Source organism: Coturnix japonica, chromosome 1 (assembly GCF_001577835.2).
Source record: "Coturnix japonica isolate 7356 chromosome 1, Coturnix japonica 2.1, whole genome shotgun sequence".
Lineage (NCBI taxonomy): Eukaryota > Metazoa > Chordata > Aves > Galliformes > Phasianidae > Coturnix > Coturnix japonica.
The window spans coordinates 69,482,519-69,502,735 of NC_029516.1; the positions used below are offsets into that span (position 1 = coordinate 69,482,519).

Sequence of the window (20,217 nt, forward strand, 5' to 3'; positions counted from 1 at the left end):
CCAAAGTTCACAATCTACTGATCGGAGTAGAAGCTGCAACGAGGATACAGTGTGAATAGGAAGAAGCAAGACTGAGCCCTGGAACAGGCTGCCCAGGGAGGTTGTGGATGCCCCGTCCTTGGAGGTGTTCAAGACCAGGTTGGACGGGGCCCTGGGCAGCCTGATCTAGTAAAGGTGTATGTTTGGTGGCCCTGCCAGGCAGGGGGGTTGGAACTACATGATCCTTGAAGTCCCTTCCAACCCGGGTCATTCTGTGATACTGTGAGCCCTGAGAACTGGAGCACCCACAGGGGGAAGGAAGAGGTCACAGACCGAACCCAATGGCCCCTTTCACAGGTGGTTGGAAACATACTTTCCTCTCATAAACAGCCGCTTGTGTATTTGCATCTGAGGGCGTTGCCTGTGTCAACACGACTCTTTGGGCAACAGTATCATCACCAAATATAGTCTTTGCTTTTTCTCCTCAAGGACCTCGCGTTGAGGCCTGCTGGTGTATTAGCACGGATAGGTCTATGGTACAGCATGTGATGGAGCAGCTTTGCGTGCGCAGCAGTTGAGGAAAGATAAAGCCAGAAATGCTGGATTGGTGCACAGCACAGCACAGCAGTGAGTCACACATCTCTACCAAGGAGCAGCACACCATGACAACATCCACCAACTTCTTTTTTCCTCCTGTTTTTGAGCTCAGCTCCAGAAATTCCCTCTCTCTGCTCTCAGCACAGCGTTACCCACACTGCCCGGCAGGTGGCGCTGTTGCACGGCTCCCGATACCCGCCATCACCGCGCCGTGCGGATGGCGGCATCGCCGTCGTCGCGCCGCGCCCGTATCCCCACGTGCCCTCCCCTCTTCTTACAGCGCCCCCTCCCCCGCGCGGAGCCTCCCCCCGAGAACCAATAGGAAGCCTGTTGCCAGGCAAACCTCTCATTTGAATGGCCCAATCGCACGGCCGCCCTCTGTCCCTCCTTATATGGGGAAGCGGGACTCGCCGCCCGCCCCTCCCCCCCCGCTTTGCGCGCGGCGCTGCGCCCGGCCCCGCCCCCAGCCCGCACAGCGCGGGAAAAACAGCCTCCCTCCTTCCCTCCCGCCCCACCCCCACCGTGCGTTGGGGCCCCGTGGCGGCGGGACGCGGCGGGGAGGAGCCGGGGCTGGCAGCGCTTCCAGGGGGAGGGCGGCAGCACAGTGGAAAATTCCAGGCGGGAGCGGCACGAGCCGGGCCGTGCCCACGCTGCCCGACAGACGCTGCCCCGCCGTGCTGCCCCGTGCTGGGGCGGCTCCTCCCTCGCACCTCTGGGCTCTGTTAGTGCGGCCCGGCCCTCAGGCACCGCCGCGCCGTCCCCCCACCGTCCGCCCCGTGTCCGGCCGTGTGCCCGCAGCCAGGCGGACTGGCCGCGCTCCGCGCCGCCCGCACATTGTTCTCGGGGCCCGCTCCGCCGACGGCCGCCCTCCGCCTCCCTCCCTCCCTCCCTCCCTCCTCCGCCCTCTCCCCTCCCTTCGCCAGGTCCCTCCTTCCCTCGTCACCCGGCGCGGTATAAATCCCCTCCGCCGCCGTATCCCCCATCGCGGCGGACCCAGGCACTTTGGCCCCGGGGCGGGATCCGTGCGGCCGGACCGCTGGGACTCGGAGCTCCCGCCTCGTGCCGACCTTCCCTCCGCCCCCCCCTTCTCTCTCCTCCTCGGGGTGTCCCCGCCGCCCCGCGCTGCCCGTGCCACGATGTCGGAGAAACGCGTCGAGGAGGCTCCGGCGGAGCTGAGCGCCAAGGTGAGCCCGGCACCGGCCGCCCCCTCCCACGGCCCCGACCGCCCGGCCGCCAGGGGGGCGCGCGGCCCCTCCGCCAATGGGCAGCGGGGGCGGGGGGCGCAGGGGCCCGCGCGCGGGATCCCGCTCGGCGGGGTGGCGGGAAGGGGGGGGCGGAGCGGCGCGGGGGCTCCGCTGTGCTCTAGGGGCGGCTCCGCTGTGCTCTAGGGGCGGCTCAAAAAGCGGCCAGCCGACCGAACCGGAGCACAAAGGGGGCAGCGGGACGGACGGAGCCGCGCCGACAACCTGCCGCCCCGCAACGGCGGGAGGAGGCCGGGGGCGGGAGGCTCGGCGCTAGAGGGCCGCCCCCTGGACCGGAGCCGCCCTGCCCGGCCCCGAGGCGTGCCTCCAGCCGGGTTGCTCTGCCTGATGGCGAGAGACGGGCTGCCCGCCGTGTGCCGTCCGCCCCTCCTGTCCCGAGCCCTCTTTGTCTCACACCGCTCCGTTTCTGGCCGCTGAGCGCTGCCATGTTTTGTTGTGTTTTTTTTTCCCCATCTTGCGTATAGGAAATGAAGGAGAAGAAGGAGAAACTAGAGGAGAAAGCGGTCCACAAAGAAAAGAAGAAGGAGATAGTAGAGGTGAGGTGTGGAGTGAGCCCTTCGAAGGCTTCGGGAAGGGTCGTCGGCTCAAGTCGCTGCGGGAAGTGAGAGTGAAGGGAGGCAGAGGAAGAGAAGTGAGCAGCGAGGCTTCGGAGGGAGGGTGGCAGATGGACGAGACTAAGGGTAATAGTAGAGAACGAGGCTTGAACTCGGTGTAGTGAGTGCTATGAGCGGGAGGATCAAAGAGGAGATCGGAGACAGGGCAGATGGAAGTCAGGAGGTGGCAGCAAGGGGATGCGGCGCTGCATCTCCTCGGGTATCCCCAGTGCTTGAGGAGCTCGGGCTGAGGGAGCCGCAAGGAGATGCACAGATTGGTCTGGAGTAGATGGACACCAGCTGTTGTTAGCTTGTAACCAGAAAGATGTTTCTGTTGTTGGAATTAGGTGGCAGCAGCGTGTGGTGATACGAATTCATGCATGTCACAGGTTCACGGCGGTGAGGAGGGAACAGGGCGTTTGGTTGTGTCAAGGAGGCAAGAGGGGAGGAGGGTTTGGCAGCGTGGGACAGCTGATGTGGGAGGGACAGGGGCCGAGTAGCAGTGCAGAGATCGCTTGCTTGGTGTGTGCTTGCAGCTGGAGGCTGGGGTGGCAGGGATGTTCTCGCTCTTGCAGCAAAGAGCATGTGGGGACATCATCCTGACAATAAGTTTCTGCTCTGATTTGTTTTGCTTAGGATGAGGAGAATGGAGCTGAAGAGGATGAGGAAGAGAATCCTGAGGATGTGGATGAAGAAGAAGGTGGTGATGAGGATGATGGTGGGTATGATTAGTATAGGAAGAATGGGGGGTTTGCAGGAAGGGCAGATTTGGGGGAAATAAACAATAAGGGGAAGTTCCTTCTCCGTGCTCTTTGACTGTGAGATTTATTTCCTTAAGTGCTACTTTAATTAACTTGTAATTTCTGCTCTTGCTTGTGCTTAGAAGGAGATGAGAACGGGCAAGAGCAGGACGGCCATGCAGAAAAACGATCTGCAGAGGAGGAGGAGGTGAGTGGTGTGTGGGTGAGGGCAGTGAGAAGGAACAAGATGACCACACTGTGTGCAGATGAAGTCCATGAGGATGCTGCTGCTGCTGAGTTTCTTAGTTCATCTTTGCATCTCATTGCTGTTTCAGCAGCAGATGAGTAAACAAACCTGATGTGGCAAAGGAACCATAAAGCTTCATGGGTTTTTGGTGGGATCCGGGGCCAGCCAAAGTGCGGGGTGATGACCCTGCTTTAAAACATGTAATATCTGGGCTGCAGGCCAGGTCTCAGGGTCTGTGTGAAGTGGTGTAAGCCTGTGCTTGCTCTGCCCTCCTGAATGCAGCAGTGCAGATGCTGCTGCAAAAGAAACTGTCCGTGTCTTAACCATTGTCAACAAAGCAGTCATCAGACACTCAAAGTACTTCCAAGAGGAATGGATTTAGGGTGGCTAAGTGGATTTTGGCGTGGAGGAAAGAGCAGCAGTAAGAATTGGATATGCTGGTGCAGCGATTGCTGGTAACTTTATTTTCCTTCTCTTTGTCATACTCAGGATGAAGTGGATCCAAAGAGGCAGAAGACAGAAAATGGGTCCTCCGCTTGAGTCCTCCCCTCCCATTTCCTCTGTTCCGTCCATCTCTCCTCCTCCATTCCAGCCTGTGCTTGCACTGTCCATTAGCCTCTGGCTTCACACAATCTCAGATGAGGAAAGGTTAGAAAAGCTCTCAAACAGGGAATACAGCAGTTTCCTTCCCGTCCAAAGATCCAGCCCATCTGTGACGTTCCCCACCTGAAATTATCCCACCTCCCCACATCCTTCCAGCTGTGCCCCACATACAAATGAACCTCTCCCCTCAAGAATCTCATCATTTTCCATCATGGCCCAATGCGTAACCTTGCCAGGCCTATACGACTGGCTGTTCACACGGCAAGCACCTCTCATTCCTTTTCACTCACCCCTCCCTTTTCACTTAACATGACTGAGATTCTTGACAGCTTCTGCTCCCGGGACCTGCTGTCACTCAGATGTTCTCCCTGAGTCCAAGAGGCTGCGGGCACAGATCTCATGGTGCATTTTTCCAGTCCTAGGCCTCCTCTCATCTGCTTTCCCACTGAACCCCGAGAGATGAGTAAAAAAGAATATTACAAGCAAATAATGGTTCTGTTAAACCGTATGCAGAGATGGGATTTATCTTAAGCTTCTTTTGTTTTCCAAGTTTACATGACAGACAGCAAGCTGACCCTCGTGAATTTTTCAGAAGCTAAGGGTTGTTTTTATATACGAATTTCATCTGAACGGCATAGATCTATTTTTTTTAATTTGGAGGCTTTTTTAAAACGAATCAAGAGAGAAATAAATTGGGGACCAAACTTCCATTTTTTTCTGTTGAGATTCTCTCGCGACCATTTTGTTTTTTGTAAATTAAAGGCAATGTAGCCACAGCATTTTCTACGGCACAGACATCACGAGGATTATAGATATAAATATATATATTGTTTTCAACTTAGCACTGTAAATAAAAAGCGTTTAAAAAATATTTCAGATAGCTTGTGTGGATGGTTGTGTCTGTCTTAGGTTATGCTCCGGTCAGTACAAGTCGGTCTGTGGAGAGAAAAACCAGGATGGCTTGGATAGCAGCTGGTGGATAGAAGAAAGACAGTTAGAAACCTGTGAGAGTTATTTAAATGGCACCTGCTTGCTGCAGATCAGCATGTGTGGCTTCTGCTCCCTCCCTCTCACACGGCTCCATCTGCCAGGCACTCGCAGTGAGGATGCGCGACAAACGTTAAGGTAAAGCTCTGGGGCTGTCACGAGGCTCTGGGAACAAACAGAGCCTCTGTACAGGATGATGGTGGCTCAGAAATGGAGCCTAAGCTGTGCCTGCTGTGTGCGGGATCTGCAGCATCCCTGCCCCAGCTGGCATCGAGCGTGACCTGTGCAGCAGCAGTCACAGAATGAAAGGGAAGTGTTTAGAGAGCGAGAGCTTCGGTTCTTTGTCCCACCTGCTGCCTGGGAGAGATCTGTCAAATAATTGTCTTTTATCTTTGGAGACCTTTAAAGTTGCTGTTACTGTTTTTTTCCTTTCTAAACTCCCGGTTTTGGCAGTCGCACAATGAGTGACCGAGCCTGGGAGCTGTAAATAATACCAACTTTTGTCTGTGCATCAGCGGCTTTGTGCGTGCCCAATGACAGCAACAGATGAGACAGTGGCAGTACAAACAGCCACTGGTCTCTGGAGATGCAAGGCAGCCATTGTCATCTCCAAACGTCCCTGTTTGGCTGCAGGACTGGCACGCAGAACGACAAGGATATGGTGCAAATGGCACAGCTGCTGCCAACCCTCTTCCCACCTATACAGGTCTCTGGGACAGCCCCATCTCCAGCTGAAGCCATACGCTGGGCTCTGTGTTTGGGTGCTTTGCTGTCATACCTGCACGGGCTGTGTTTGTGCAGCTCCATCCTGTTGCATGGATTGCTCAGCAGCTGCAGCCACCTCCATTTTGGCCATCTCCCCAGCGAGCAGCATTTCCAAAGCAGGTAGCTCTTGCATCAGGCTGACTTGCAGTGCCTCTCCCTGCTCCCACTCGCCCTGGGCACTGTGATGAATGTGCTGATTCAACCCGCACGTATCATTTAACCACACTTGTGCAATTTTACGTTCCTACTATTGCTCCATTTAAAAAAAGACTGAGAGATTCCAGTCCCTGCTCATTTCAAAACACTTTCACGTTGGAGCAAGTCTTCAGGATTCACCTCAGGTTTCGCTGACCAGTCGACTTCTACTGTTTGGTACCAAATAGAGATAATTAGAGGATAATCCAACCTCTACTAAAGCCCCTTCCAATTTCCACGCATCTTCCCAGCAGCGGTGCCATCGTTTGAGTAGTGAGGAGTGCTTGTGCAGGTGAGAAAGTGGGAGAGGACCCTGCTTTCCACATGAGTACAACAGCAGCATCTCTGGCTCTATCCATCCCATCACCCTGAAGTAAGCAGCCATTCCCCACTTCCTCTGAGGGAAATGCTTCAGGACACAGAGAAGCCTTTCACCATTGAGCCTAGTTCAGTAAAATCAGTGGTGGTATCATGCTGGCACCAACAAGGTAAGCCCATCTTTCCCACTGATTCCTCAGCAGCAGTGATAACATCCAGAGACCTGAGCCACCTTTCTCAGCTCCGCGCTAATCCTCTGCTCATTTCAGTTAATTCCTGCCACCATCTGTCAAGCCTGATCAGCTGGGGGCAGAGCTCCCTCAAAGCTGTCCAAAGGTCACACTAGAAGTCAGCACACACTGGGATTAGTCTGCAGGAGGCTGGCTGTGCAGGAATGCACACCAGGTGGACTTGTCTTTTGGTCAGGCCTTACCGCTGGGCCAAGTGCAATTGCAGACCAGACCTTAGTTTCTAATATGCCTGCAGTGAAGTCCTTAGTGGTTTCATACGAAAGAGGTTTTGCTGTCAGGAGGCAACTCTGTAAGCAGCTTTCTTGCCCTGATGACAGTGTTGTTAGGGCTCTCTAGATGTTTGGTGTCAATGGCCCTTTTCTTGTTGCGATGGTTGGTTGCTCTGCCTGTAGCTCAGGTGATACATGGAAGGTGTGTCTTGCTAAAGGAGACAAGGCCCAGTGGTTGTGGGCATGGACTGGCTGCATACACACCACAGTGTGCTGGGTTTGGGTAAGATGCCTCCATAGCTCTAGAGGTCATTACTGCTTTTCAACTGTGTTTCTCTGAGATAAGGGGCCTTTTTAGGCCCTCTGATTAGTAGTCACGTTTCTCAGTCAATTCCCATATGCCAGATGGGAAACTAATGCAGCTCGCCTTTCCAGATCCTTAAGAAGCCCGTGTACTTTTCCCTCCCACTTCTCCCTTATTTCAAGAGTGGAGTCAAAGATACATTTGTGGCTGAGTCAGCCTGTGCGTTTTCTTAGGGACGAATTCTGTGTTTCCGTGTGTGGGCTCAGACTGGGGACACGTTGCAGAAGGACAGTACTGGAGCATTGCCTCTCAATGGACAGGTTTGGGACTTATTACCTGGGGAGCTCTTACTGTTGTAGCAAAACATGGACGGTCACAAGGGTGAGGGAAGACCCAGGGTGTTAGTAAGCAAAGGTCGTAGCAGGGCAGGACCAAGACTGGTGTCATCAAATACAGCTTTGCTCTTATGGAAGGTATTTCCCATCAGAAGCAGAAGAGGATGCTTTCCTATTTCAGGCCGCTCCAGAAGAAAAGACTCTACATCCCAGCTGGAAGTCTTTCCCAGGTATCCCAGCAATTCATTTTACACTGTGTGAATGTCAAACCTTTGTTTTTTGCTTTTGTTTTTTTGTTTCCCTGGAAGCTTAGCCACACCTCGCTACGAATGCAAACACAATGAGCAGACTTTGCCATCTTAGAACAGGAATACAGTGCTATGCAGAAGAATATCTCAGTGCTGTATGTGCTGTCATCACTGAAGCCTCCAAGGGGGCCCCCAGCAAGATTCAATCTGGGCTCAAGATTCTATCTGGGCTCTTCTGGGCACACAGGCTCTTCTTTCAAGATCTATGCTTGTACTCGATACAAAGCACCATTCGAAGGTAACAGGCAACACAACCAGATGTAGCTTGAACTGATTTCTGTTTCGGTTTTGAGGGTGCACCTTCTATTGCTTTCCCCAAGCCTTTCAAACGGGTTCATTAGAGAGGGACCGGAGTCCTGCAAGCACGGGGCTTCATCTTTCCCGTCTGAAGTGCCCCCTGGTGGCATCACGTCGCACAAGTCGGTCTATTCTTGACCGAAAGACGAAGAGCAGTCACCCAGTCTTTCAGAGTGACTTTTATTTGAAGCTTTTAAGCGACGCATTGGGGTAGTTAAAAACATCAAAAAAGAGCAACCCTTAAAGCTCCTTCAGGCTTGGAACAAGTGAGCCCTCTGACCACCTGTAGTTAGGGAAAAAACAGCAGAGCCCTGCTAAACCCAAGGGAAAGTCCCCATGTGCACATACCACCACCCCTTCCATCTCCCTCCAGATTACACACCTCAGCTCAGCAGTTATATTCCCCTGCTTGATGAGCATAAGCTCATCTATCAGAGTAGAGAGCCTGCCTGTTTTTCACATGCTCTCATCACGGAGGGAAAATAAGAAAGATAGTCTGGAAATGTAAGAGCATGCAAATGGATGTATTGGATCAGCCTAGTGCTCTGCTACACCTATGGGCAATATGCAATCCCGAAGGAGAGCAATGAGAGAAAAGGCATATATAGGGACCTCCTGTAGACTAGGGCTAAGGACATCTTGAGCTGGTGGTCATACTCAGGCCACTATATTCAAAAGCCAGTGAGAAATGGATCCTCCACATACTACTTAGCCTCTGAACTCATTTATACTCCTGTTATACTCCTGTTGTCTGCTTCTACCTAAAGGGTAGAAGACACTATAGAGAAGACACTGCCTCAGTCTTCTCACAGGGGTACAGAGAAAAGACAGGCAACAGCAAATACAATTTGTGACAAATGAACTTCACTCCTGTAAGGTTGTTTCAGCAGTGGAACAGATTCTCAGAGATGATGGAAAATCCTCCTGCTTGGAAATGTTCAGGTTCTCCTGGGCAAGGCCCTGTGCAACCTGATTTAATTTTGGAGTTACCTTCTGGGAGCACAGAGCTGGAATGGTGACACATGGAGGTCCCTCCCGATGTGAATCCTTCAGGATTCTGTGACTAACAAATGGATTTGTTTGATTCTGCTTTTTTTTTGGTCTTAGCGCAGTAGTAGAAGCAGCCTTACAAGACAATGCAGGTGGTTAATTGTCATCAGATGCCAAATAGAGAAGAAATGGAAAAACCAGCTCAGCTGCCACCACACTCTGAATTTCAGTCTATCACACGATCGTGTTAATCCAGCATAAACGTGGTGTTACAGAAACAGGTGATGCCATCTTTCCTTTCATCTTTCGGTTTAAAGACGCACCATCTCTCTCCCTAGCGCTGTCCAAAGCAAAATGATTGGAGGTCACCAAACCAAAGACTTTATTCTCTTAATCATATTCTGGGGCTCCTTGATGTGCTACCATCCACGTGAATCTTCCCAGAGATTGTATTCCTCTTCAAACTGTTTTTCATAATATCACATGCTCTTTTAGTACCTCATATTTTGTTTCATCGCTAGCTTTCCTTCTAAGAATGCAAGCAAAAAAGCATGTTCTTTATGAATAAGTGGAGTTTACCTGCACCTTCCAGAGCTCCGTTGTACCATAAACATGTTCATGTACTCTTGCCATAATGTTTTGTTGAAGGAAAGCACAAGCCCAAATCTACTTTTTCACAGTTCCTCAGGGCATGTGTGACTAATCCTAGAGCCAGACACCCCCTGTGCCCTGTCCAGTCCTCATAGTTCCCTTTTCTTGTATGCACTGGGACACATTTTTGTTCTAAAGAAAACTCACTGCAGCCCTGGGATGTTTGGGAGGCTACAGAATGTACTTCTGCTGGATTAAAAGCAAGGTATGAACTTCATAATGAGAAGTGAGTCAAAATGCAACCTAGATTAGTGGAGGGAGTTTTGTAGATGACCCCATCACTGTCTGTGTTGCAAAACCACATCCTGCAGCATCAAAAATATCCCTTCATTAGATATTGGCCAAGATACTGGTACCCGTTATCATCTCAACAGGTAGCTGCGGGTGTCCAAAGTTGATACAGCAGCATCCCATCTCTCCTCCAGGAGGGATCTGGAGGCTTTCAGAAAGAGAACAGGTTTATATACTTCACAGTTAATGCTGGCCAGATGGAATATTCTTGCTACTGGAGAAAGTACCTCATTTGGTACCCAACACTGCTCAGGGTTGGCACCTTGGTAGAAATCACCATAGCCTTTTGGGGCAGGGTAGGCTGCTTTGCATGCCTCTACCTTAGGGTCAGAAGTCTTCCAGTTTTAATCCCAGCCTGTGCAAGTGACTGCCTGTCTGCTTAGCACCAATCAGCCTGACAGCCTTTGCTCACATCAGGAACTCTGCCTGACCTGTCCTTCTCCGCTCAGAGGTGTTGGTTATCTCTTATTAGTGGGGGACTTCTTCCTGCTCACTGTGTTTGCTTTAGCTCTGGGCAGACAATAATCAGGATGAGCTCCTTTGTTGAACACTCAGACTGTCTGATCTCCACTCATGTAGTTGATAGCCCAGTGATCAAGTTGCAATATGATGTCTTAGATCAAATAAAATCTATAGATAAACTACAGATCACCCCAGAAAGCCAACACAAAGCAGAAAATTATGACTAGCCTCAGACTTGGTGCTATGGGGAATAAAATGCAAAAGCGGAATCACTCAGAGAAAAACACGATCTTACAGAAATCTGGAAATGCAACGGAAAATTCCTTCAGCAAGACTAAGCCGATGATACTGCAGAATAGTGTTTTCTATTCTTATTTTACATGGTACAGGCACAGAATCACAGAATCACAGAATCACAGAATGACCTGGGTTGGAAGGGACCTCAAGGATCATGTAATTCCAACCCCCCTGCCTAGCAGGGGCACCAAACATACAGGCAGTTTGCAGCCGTGCAATATACCAAGTGAGACAAGAAAAGCAATGTATGAAGGTTGTGTGTAAGGTGACTGCGGGTAAGCTCAGAACCTGGCTGAAGCCCGTTAATGCCTAAGGCAGACAGAGGAGTACTTAGTGAGCTGGGTGTCTATGCCCCACATTCTGGGCTGTTGCAGTCGCAGCTCTTATTCCTGTGGGCTTCCCACACCCTCCCCTGTCCATCCCTTTGCTGGTCAGGCTGCAGGGCACCCATGCAGGCAGTTCTCGGAAGGCACTCTTGAGCTGAACTGGCTCCAGTCATTGTCATTTCTGCTGTGAGGTCCTGTTCTGGGAGATGACGAAAATGCCACCCAAGGGAGTCAAGTCAGCATTTCAAATGGGTCGTTAGGGAGAAACAACATCTGTGAAACGTCATCTGTGTCTTTGTTGAAGATAGTCTGATGCTGAGTAAAACGGTGCCTTCAAAACCTTCGTTTCACAACGTGCCTGCTCAGCATAATAATGCCCCCCTCCAGTACCAGACAGCTGCTGCCACTCTCCAGGGCTCTCCATCAGCCCTTGTGGCTGCCTATTGGGAAATGGCAGCAGCACCAGCATGCTTTGCTGGCTCCTACCAGAAAGAAGCATTTTCTAGAGCAGAGGCATGGCTTCAGCTGAGGGTGTTTTGGGGGATCAGGGTATGAGGAAGAAGCAGAGTCTGGGAGTGAAAAGTAGGATGAGATGGAGGGTGAGCATGGAGCTCAGCACACCCAGAGGCATACAGACAGGGCAGGGGTACCAGGTGGCACTGGGCTGCGGAGCTGCACGTGAACCTGCCATAGTTCCATCTACTTGCACGCTCTCATCCTCACCCACGCACTCATACCATCCTCACACTGCTGACTTGGGGGAAAGAGGTGTTGATGCTTTCTGCATGGACACCACAAACAGCTTTTCTCGAGCAGGAGGAAAACACACTTCCCCTCAACCATCACAGGTTCGCCCCCAGCTTCTCTCTTCGAAAGGGCTGATAATAGCAGGACTAGGGGAAATGGATCCAAGTTGAAGGAGGGAAGATTTAGGTTGGATGTTAGGGGGAAGTTCTTCACTAGGAGAGTGGTGAGGCCCTGGAACAGGCTGCCCAGGGAGGTTGTGGATGCCCCGTCCTTGGAGGTGTTCAAGGCCAGGTTGGACGGGGCCCTGGGCAACCTGATCTAGTAAAGGTGTATGTTTGGTGGCCCTGCCAGGCAGGGGGGTTGGAACTACACGATCCTTGAGGTCCCTTCCAGTCCGGGTCATTCTGTGTTTCTGTGATTCCCCTCCTCTCCCATGTAATCCCATGGGCTGTGTAACATGTAGGGTGTGAAGGGCTGCCAGATCTTCCCCCAGGGATCACAAGGTTGTGCCCAGTTCCCATACACTGATCGCATTCCTCAGAGGACAGAAGAGCTGTGTATGACAGCAGTGGTGAGAGCTGTCACCACAACAGGTTGCTGCTTCAGTGAGGCACACCACTGGGTCTCTTTTATCTTCCACCCGCACCACCTGGCTGAGGGAAGCTAGAAAGTAAGCAAGGATCCCACAGCAGCGAGGCAGCCACCCTGCATCACCTCCCTTCCTCTAGCCCCAGGAAAAGCCACAGCCCACCCAGCTGAGGGACTCGGGTGCCTGACACCCCACACAAAAGGGTGATTAAGTCCGAAAGAGTCAGAGCCAGTGGGCTGCTGGAAAGTGTGAGCCATGACAGTGGGGATTCTCTGAGGTAAAAGGGGGCCTGGGGTGAGGCAGCTAAGTGGAAATGTGCTCTCCCAGCGTAGGAGCCTGAGCAAGTCCCCTCAGTGCACCAGCACAGGTGGGTTTTCCACATCTGTCCTGGAAAAGGATGTCTTCTCCACGCAGTGTCACAGCTTGCAGCCCCTCCTCTTCAGTCCTGGGCACTTCTCCTGGGCACTTTTGCTACTGCCACTTCCACATGGATGACCTTGTCTTGTTTTGGTCCACCTCAGCTTGCTCACAGACTGCCCCTGAGGACATGTAACTCACCATAGACCCTTTGCTCAGCCTGCCTTCAAACTGACCAGTGGAAAAATAAAGCCCAGAACAGGATAAGGAAGGGGAAACCATCAGGAAAAGAAATAATTACACCTTCTGAAAAGCCCTGAAACAATTAGAAATAAGCTGTGAGAGGCGGAAAGATCAAACCAAAAAAGGCAAAGAGATGAAAGACAAACATGAAGAGCACTTGCTGGGAAGTGTCTTCTCTACTTTTTCCATTCTCTGTGTAGAAGCAAAACTTGTAAGAAAAACAACAGCGACCCAAAGAATTTCCACTAAAAGATGCTTAGAGCAGTGACTCTGGTCCCTCCCTCCTCTCTCTCACTGGCTTCAGCTCTGCCCTCACATGCCTCAGCCCTACGCCTGTTTCTTGGTCGTGACGCATCTTCTTAGTGATATGAGGAAATTAGCTGCCCACCTACAGTATAAGGGTGTAGAGGGAACCACTTTGATCAGAAAGAGAGACAGAGCAAGGAAGCAAGCAAGTCCAGCTGGCCTTCACTTGGTTCACCCACCCACTCCAACACCTGCTTGACTGCACCCTATTTTTGCTGATCTCTGAAAGCTTCGGACCGCAGACCCAGTCTCACTTCTCCTGGAGGCCACCATGAGGCCGATGCCCCTGCTGCTATTCCTCACTCTGCTGGCTGTCAATGGTAAGAGGGACTGAGTGCAGGGAGGGCAGAGAAGCTGGGTGGTCTGGGCCTGGGTGTTTGTCCCCTCCACATTATTTAAGCCCTTCGTCCTCACCGCAGAATGGCTGGATTTCAACCTCTACTTTGTGATCCCCACCCTTTGCTCAGCCCTTTGTCTCATTACAGCAGGCAGCATCCTACCGGGAGCAGCAGAGGTGGAAAACAGAGGGCAGAAGGTCTGGGCCAGAGAGGGGAGTTCAGCTCTGCTGCCCTGCTACCTGAGTCCCAGGAAGCACGGGAAGGGTAGGAAACAGCTGTCTGAGAGGACATCTGTGCTCTGGAAGCGGCATGGGGCAAGGTAGGCTCAGGCAAACACACTTCTGTCTTCTTGAGGGGTGGTGCTTTCCCACATCCTCTTTCCTGCCTCAGCCCTTGATCTGGCCTTTGCTCCCTGCTAACCAGCACTGCCTTGTCCCTGTCCCAGTGCCCCCCAGGATCTGCACGTAGTGCTGGAGGTGGAGTACTCAGGCCTGCGGAAGACGGCTCTGCCCATGAGGCCACGGGTATCCGTCCTGGACTCTGCCTTACGCAACGGCAACTTCTCCCTGTGCATCAACCCGGTCAGGAGTGACGATGCGGGTCTGTATGAAGCACAGGTGTTCTACAACAAGGAGATCCGGAGCTGCCGGGTGGAGCTGGGTGTAGTTACAGGTAGGAGAAGGTGGAAAACCCTGGAGAACCACCTTGATTTTAGGAGGCTGTATGGGTAGGGTTGTTGTATAGGCAGCAGCCCCCTGAAAGCCCTCAGCTTCCTGCTCTTCGCTCTCAGATCAGGAGAGGGCTGCCGGAAGGACAAAGCTGGGGCAGAAGGTGGGCTTGGCAGTCCTTCTCTGTTTAGCCTTCACCTTCCTTCTTTCTTTTTAATTGCAGTAAAACTCAGTCCAGCCAGACCTGTGGTAGAAAATGAGCCACTTTTGCTGAGCTGCAACTCTAGCCACCATGCCCGTCTGATGGAGACATGCTGGTTCCACAATGGACACCCAGTCCTCACCTCTGGGGCCTCCTGCTCCATGCATGGGGCTTTCTACATCCACCGTCCCACCGTGAGTGACTCAGGATCCTGGCACTGCCAGCTCAGATACGCCGACAATGAGATCGTTTCTGCCACACACAACCTGCAAATTCTAGGTGAGTTCAGCCTCTGTGTTGCTGCTCCAGCATCCCTGAGTTGCTTCCTTTGGTGTGGCCAACCCCGGTAGCTACAGCTTCCCAGCTCTCATCCTGTCCTCATTCCCCAGATGGCACTCTTTCCAGCCACCACTCCAAACTGTGCTCTCTCTCTCATTCAGGTTTTGACGGCCCAACCAACCCTGTGGTCTATGCTGCAGCTGGCTCTGCAGCTGACCTGCCATGCACCCTGAACCACCTGCCCAGTGCCTTTGGGATCCATGTGGTGAAAGCCCATTGGAGCCGCTTTGCAGGAGGACACTTGCAGAACTGGAGCATCTTGCAGAACCAGAGCAACAGAAGCTTCCCCCTTCATCTCCCTGTGGTGGGGCTGGGTGATGCAGGGCGATATAGCTGTGCTGTCACTGTTGACAACAAGATGCTCAGAAGGGACATGACCTTGGCAGTGATAACAGGTGAGAAAAAAGACAGGCAGGTTTATCATCCCTGAGGGGCGTAATAGAAAAAGGAGGGTTTAGGAAGAGATGTGGATTTGCCTGTTGACTTTCCTGAGGGTGGCTTTCTCCTTTGCTGCAGTCACCCCAGGCATCCAAGGACCAGTTTCCGAGGGATCTCATTTGCTGCTCACCTGCAGCCTTACGCACCCCCAGGGACATGAACATTTCCAGTGGAAGCGCCTCAGTTCTGCCTCTGCTGACAAAAAGTTGACTGTGGCCACCTCCCACAACCTGAAGGACAGCCGAGTCCAGACTGGCCCTACCTTGGAAATACCCCAAGTGTCACAAAAGGATGTGGGCATCTGGGAATGCAGTGTATATGGCCCAGAAGGAAGACTAGGAGCAGTGGAATATGGACTGCAGATCACAGGTACCGTCTCCCGCACATCTGAAACCAGCCCCTTCTTCTCACCCTGCTCAGTTCCCTTGATCACTTCTTCTCTCGGTCTCAACCCACCTTTGACTGATTCCCATCTTATTGTCCTCTTGTCTTAGCTCTCATCAGTTCTCCCTGTTGCTCCATCCAGTTCCCTTCATACTTTTCTGTTCCAGTTCCCTTCATACTTTTCCACTTTGCCTCTATTTGTGCAGTCCAGCCTTGCTCCAGTGCAAAATAAACCTTTGCCTCCTTCCTAACTGCGGTTCTTCCTCATAGGTGCCCATGTCTCCAGCCCTCCCACCATCTTCAGTGGTCAGGTTACTTTTGGGCTCATGCTCACCCTCATCTTCCTGCTTATGGTCTGTGTTCTGGCTCTGGGGATGCAAAAAAGGGTAAGTGTCCATCATGCCATTTCTGTTAGTTTTCCTCTACATCACCCCTTATCTGACCTTCCCCTGGGTACCCTAAAGCCAGCAATGAAGTGTCTCAAGGACAGAGCAGCTGGAGGATGAAAGGAGAAATCTATGGAATGAGGACCTGGCTGTGGTGCTGAAAGTGCACGGATGTGTGGTGAAAGTCATACAGCGGGTATCAGGTCTGGAGAGAGGCAGGGTTTGTTTGGTGACTGGGTACGTGTCAGGAACATCCAAGGGGAAGTCAGAACTCCTAGGGGACATCTGCAGCCCAGCCTTGAAAAGCTCTTTGTTCACTCTCACAGAGATCAAGACACACTGCAGTAGAGGCGGGTGAACCTCCAGGCTTTTGTATATATATCTTCTCTTTCTCTCCCTCTCTTTTCTGGCATCCTCTAATACTACATTTGTTCTTCTTGCATTGGTCAAACACCGGCGGCTCACAGATATCCCTTCCTTAGCTCTTGCCAACACAGTAGGCATTCCTGTTCTGTTCTCCTGAACCCACCAATGTACAGTAGGTACTGTTTGGTTTCACTCACCATCTTTCATCTCCTTATCCCATTCTACTGAAATGTCTGGGTCTTAGGTGACATTTAATTCTTCCAAACACGGCTCATCAGTTTTGGATTATCCAAACATGGCTCATCAACACACATCAGCACTTCCATACACTCTATGCCATTAACAACTGGTGCTACAGCTGATCTTTGAAGATCTATACTTGCTGTTTCTATACAGGCCGGTAGAAACCTGCCAGCGAAATCCCAGTCCCTTCCCCTTAGGTGAGATCACACTTACAATGATCAGGTGTGTCTTCCCTGGCTCTAGGAGGGAATGGGAGCCTTGTGGTGGAGAGCAGTAGGACTGTGTCTCCCATGGAAGGGAGAAGCCCCAAACTGTGCCAGTCTACATCCCTCCAACACCTAACGCTGCCCCTTTCTTCTCTTTCAGGCACGTCTGCCAGCTTCCTTCCCAGCACTTGAACGGATAGTTGCAGTCACTCTGCCAAAGGAGATGGAAGAGAACCAGAAAGAGACAAACCAGCAGACTGAGTGCTGATCGGAGCAGGGGCATCAGGCCTGGTCTGCATGGGAGGATGAAGCTCTGTGTGCTGTGCTGAAGAGAGACGGGCACATGCAGACCTCTGAGGAGGGTCTAGGGACGGTGTGAGCATTTCAGGAGGCCATAGGAGATCTGCGCCTGCAGAAGGGCTGGGAATTGCATGCCAATACAAGATGAAAGCCACCACTGAAATAAGGGGGCAGGTAGCACAGATGCTTTGGAGCTGCTGGAAGTATTTGAGCCAGCAGCCACTGCCTGCTTCAGTTTCACTTTTCTCTGCCAGCTCTTGCCCCTCCTTACTGCCTTCTCCACCAGCCTTTCTCTGCTGGGCACTCTAATGCAGGAGGCAGCCAGAGCCCGGCTCCCTGACAACCAGTTGGTGTTTCCTCCCCCTGCCCAGTTTCTCCTCCTGCTCCCTGCACTGCCCTGCTCCTGCACTCGTTCAGTGGTAGAGGGGATCCTACAGAGGACTGCACATATTACACATTTTGAGCATTTTATTTTATTGGAAAATCGTTTGAGAATGTAAAATAAATGTCCATTAAAAAAACTCTGGTCCCTTCGTGTTTTTGTACAGGCTGCCTCCTGATGGTGCTGGGCATATCTCAGCCTGCATGAAGCAGCTTCTAAGGACTGTGCTGCCTTTTCTTTCTCTTTCAGTTTGGCTTTGCTGAAGTTGACTGTTAATATCTGAATTTTTGATGGGGGGAAAGGGGAAATTAAGTGCCACTAGAGAAGAAAGAATTGCAGATTCAGCCTCTCATTTTTGCTGTGATTCAGTGTCTTTTGGTATTGTTTTCATTGTGTTGTTTTTTTTCCCCTTGTCTGGCTCTTCCTGTTTGTTGATTTATTTATTCCTTCTCTTATTTCTCAGATTTTCCTGATAGATCTCTCATTGATGCTAGGGCTTTCTAACACTCTCCTCAGACTTGTGATGCACTTAATATATGTAGGAGTGAGTCCGCCAAGTCCCATTTCCCACAATCCTTAATACGTTTAGTTTTCACCTGATTATTTATTATTTATATATTTATTATATGGTCATGGAAGAGGACTGTGGTACTTCTGGAGTAGTCATTGTATACCACTCCAGAGGAAAGGCTCACTTTTACAGAGTTTCACACATAGCTTCTCTCATCTGGGTTACTGGGATGTGGCTGCTCCAGCAAGGAGGCATCAGCACAATACTTAAGCTCTGAGTATTTATGTAGTTAGATTTTCTTGCCTTGATTAGAGGACTTCACTACCAGGCCAGCTTTTCATTATCTCTGCAGGTAACTGAGGGAGCCTTCTCACTGTGTGGCACTCACCTGCCCCAGGAGCTTCACACACACTGATTGAGAAAAGCCCAGTTAACTCTGAGGAGCACATCCCAGCTCACAAATGGTGAATATTTAAGTTCCTCTTTAGCAGGAGAAAAAGTTCCTCATTAACAGTTTTCAATTCAAAGTTTCTCGCTGTATCTTCTGTTTTCTTTTCTCACACCACAAAGACTGGAAGGAGAGGGACTCACAGTTTTTTGGCTGGTCCTTCACCTATAGCTTCTTATTGCGTTTCCTTTTTTTCTATTTTCCCATTCCCTTCTGTCAAGGATCTTTATCTGAGGATAGTTAGTACCATTAGACGCACCAAGCCTTGCCTTTAGCCGTGACTTTTGCTGTTACTGAATTTGTCCAGTTTTGTTATTTCACATGATTTTCTTGCTTTCAGATTTGATTGTTTTCAGCTTTGCCCAACTTGTGATTTTGCACAGCTCTCATTCTTGCAGAATATTGAGGGTAATATATTGAATAAATGCTGTGATTATTTAATCTTTGGCCAAAGCCAAGGTGTGTTTATGCAGTTAATATTTTCCCTTTAGCTATGTGACTTTAACAACAGTGGTGCTGAATTTCGTTGCCCTTCCTAATACCGATGAGCACAGTTTTCTTAGATGGCTCTGAAGTCCTGGTCATTCTCAAGTATCCTGATACACTTAAATAGCTTCAAGTTACGTGTACGCTGGGCCTTTTTCTGCTTACCCCCTAGAACACTCGTAACTCATGCTTTGATTTTGGTGGCGATGGGCTCCCTGTTGCCTTTAACAACTAGCAGCTTGGTTCCACTCCTTGCTTCTCATCCTTGAGCTGGCTCTGGGAACACATCAAGGCTTTCTTGCTTGCTACTGCACAGGGTCAGCTCATTGCCCTGGGTAACCTTACAGCTCCATGGGGGAAAGGAAAAGTTGAGAACGCTTTGAAGATGCAAAACTCAAGCCAAGCACTCGACTTTCTACAGTAACCCAATTACTCTTGCTTCATGAATCCTCACCAAGAACTGATTGCTGTAATCAGACGTACAATCCATGTCTCACTACTCCGCTTGGATTCCTTCAACACTCCCATGTAGTCGTGGATAAAGTCAAAACATCTGGGGTCGTCCATTTGTCTTCCAAGGTTCCCTCAAACCAAGCTACCAACAGGTAGCTCTAGCTCTACTGAGCACCAGCCAGCCCACCACGACCCTCCTGCCCAGCATTCTGTAGTCCTTGGACACTTCACAACCAAAGTCAGCCTGCCCCGGCTGCATGATAACTTTGAGTCTTCATCACCTGTGCTCCAGAATCGACAGGGGCCGTGGGATGGATGTAGCTGCTCCCATGGCCCGGGTTTATGCTGCCATCTAGTGCCCAAGCACGGTGCCGTTCCCCCCTTCCTGCACCAGGCTTGCAATACCAGGTACGTCCATCATGGGTTGGATCCTTTTGTGCAGTCACGTCAGCTACCCAGTGACTGGTTAATAAACCCACGTTCTTTGCTGAGGGACTTAAAGCAAAAACTCATCGTTACTACTCAGAAGAGTCACTTTAGAGCTTATATCACTGAATTGCACCCCACTTGTTATGTACCAGACCCCTCTTTGTACTGATTAGAGCCCTCCAGTTGTGTATCACAGATTACCAGCTTCTCTCCAGTTCTTTTTCCCAAGTCCATTGGTGAACACAGTAAGAAAGACCAGCCCTATGCACATTCTTAAAAGCTCTTGCAGCCAGCTCTCTCCTGCCAGTTGCATTTCTGGCATGTCAAAACAGTAGCTTGTTAATGTCTAAGCTCACTATAGTCTTTCTCATTTTCAGTGACACACAGTT

General features: G+C 51.0%; 2 protein-coding genes across 2 annotated transcripts; both read left to right on the forward strand.

Annotated features, from left to right (window-relative positions):
* Positions 1–1,518: 1,518 nt before the first annotated feature.
* PTMS (parathymosin) lies at positions 1,519–4,897 on the forward strand. The gene is made up of 5 exons (XM_015872882.2): positions 1,519–1,760; positions 2,303–2,374; positions 3,068–3,149; positions 3,315–3,379; positions 3,908–4,897. Exons 1-5 carry the CDS (start codon positions 1,713–1,715, stop codon positions 3,956–3,958), a joined length of 318 nt encoding a protein of 105 aa, XP_015728368.1. The 5' UTR covers positions 1,519–1,712; the 3' UTR covers positions 3,959–4,897.
* A 7,224-nt stretch (positions 4,898–12,121) lies between these two features.
* Positions 12,122–17,634, forward strand: LAG3 (lymphocyte activating 3). Its single transcript, XM_015872870.2, has 8 exons — positions 12,122–13,569; positions 13,735–13,906; positions 14,033–14,259; positions 14,479–14,736; positions 14,898–15,191; positions 15,313–15,603; positions 15,889–16,004; positions 16,980–17,634. Exons 1-8 carry the CDS (start codon positions 13,521–13,523, stop codon positions 17,085–17,087), a joined length of 1,515 nt encoding a protein of 504 aa, XP_015728356.1. The 5' UTR covers positions 12,122–13,520; the 3' UTR covers positions 17,088–17,634.
* The last annotated feature ends 2,583 nt before the right edge of the window (positions 17,635–20,217 follow it).